This window comes from Etheostoma spectabile, chromosome 2 (genome assembly GCF_008692095.1).
Source record: "Etheostoma spectabile isolate EspeVRDwgs_2016 chromosome 2, UIUC_Espe_1.0, whole genome shotgun sequence".
NCBI lineage: Eukaryota > Metazoa > Chordata > Actinopteri > Perciformes > Percidae > Etheostoma > Etheostoma spectabile.
The window spans coordinates 15,870,677-15,871,085 of record NC_045734.1 but is presented as its reverse complement, the minus strand read 5'-3'; the positions used below and the strand labels follow the sequence as shown (position 1 = coordinate 15,871,085).

General features: G+C 32.3%; 1 protein-coding gene across 1 annotated transcript in view; it reads left to right on the top strand.

Moving 5' to 3' along the window:
* chic2 (cysteine-rich hydrophobic domain 2) overlaps window positions 1-409 on the top strand; it is a 9,515-nt gene that overhangs the window by 3,366 nt on the left and 5,740 nt on the right. The window contains exon 5 of the mRNA XM_032535231.1: window positions 78-139. Within this exon, the coding sequence (XP_032391122.1) occupies window positions 78-139 (62 nt within the window). The remainder of the gene's footprint in view (window positions 1-77; window positions 140-409) is intronic.

The following is a 409-nucleotide window of genomic DNA, read 5'->3' as shown; positions in this document are numbered from 1 at the left end:
TGGATGTGTGTGTATTAATAGTGTACCTTGTTAGGACATGGCATAAAAATATCTGATCTCTATTGCACTCTGTTTTCAGTTGTGTTTGCATTGGATACTAAGCAAAAGGAAGTGTGAAACCAACAACATGATGGAATATGTAAGTATCTGTTGTTGTGAGATGATGATAATATACAATACAGTAAAGTTGGTTTCATTAGTTGATTGCTAAGTTTGAAGGCTTATCAGACACCAACATGCTTTTGTCATACTATGAAGAGATGAAGATTTTACAACAGGAACTGTATGGCTAGGGCTGCACGATTATGGCCAAAATGATAATCACAATTATTTTGATCAATATTGTTTTCCCGATTAATTATTTTATTTGTTAATTTTAACCAAAACAAATTTTATTGTCACATAGGCT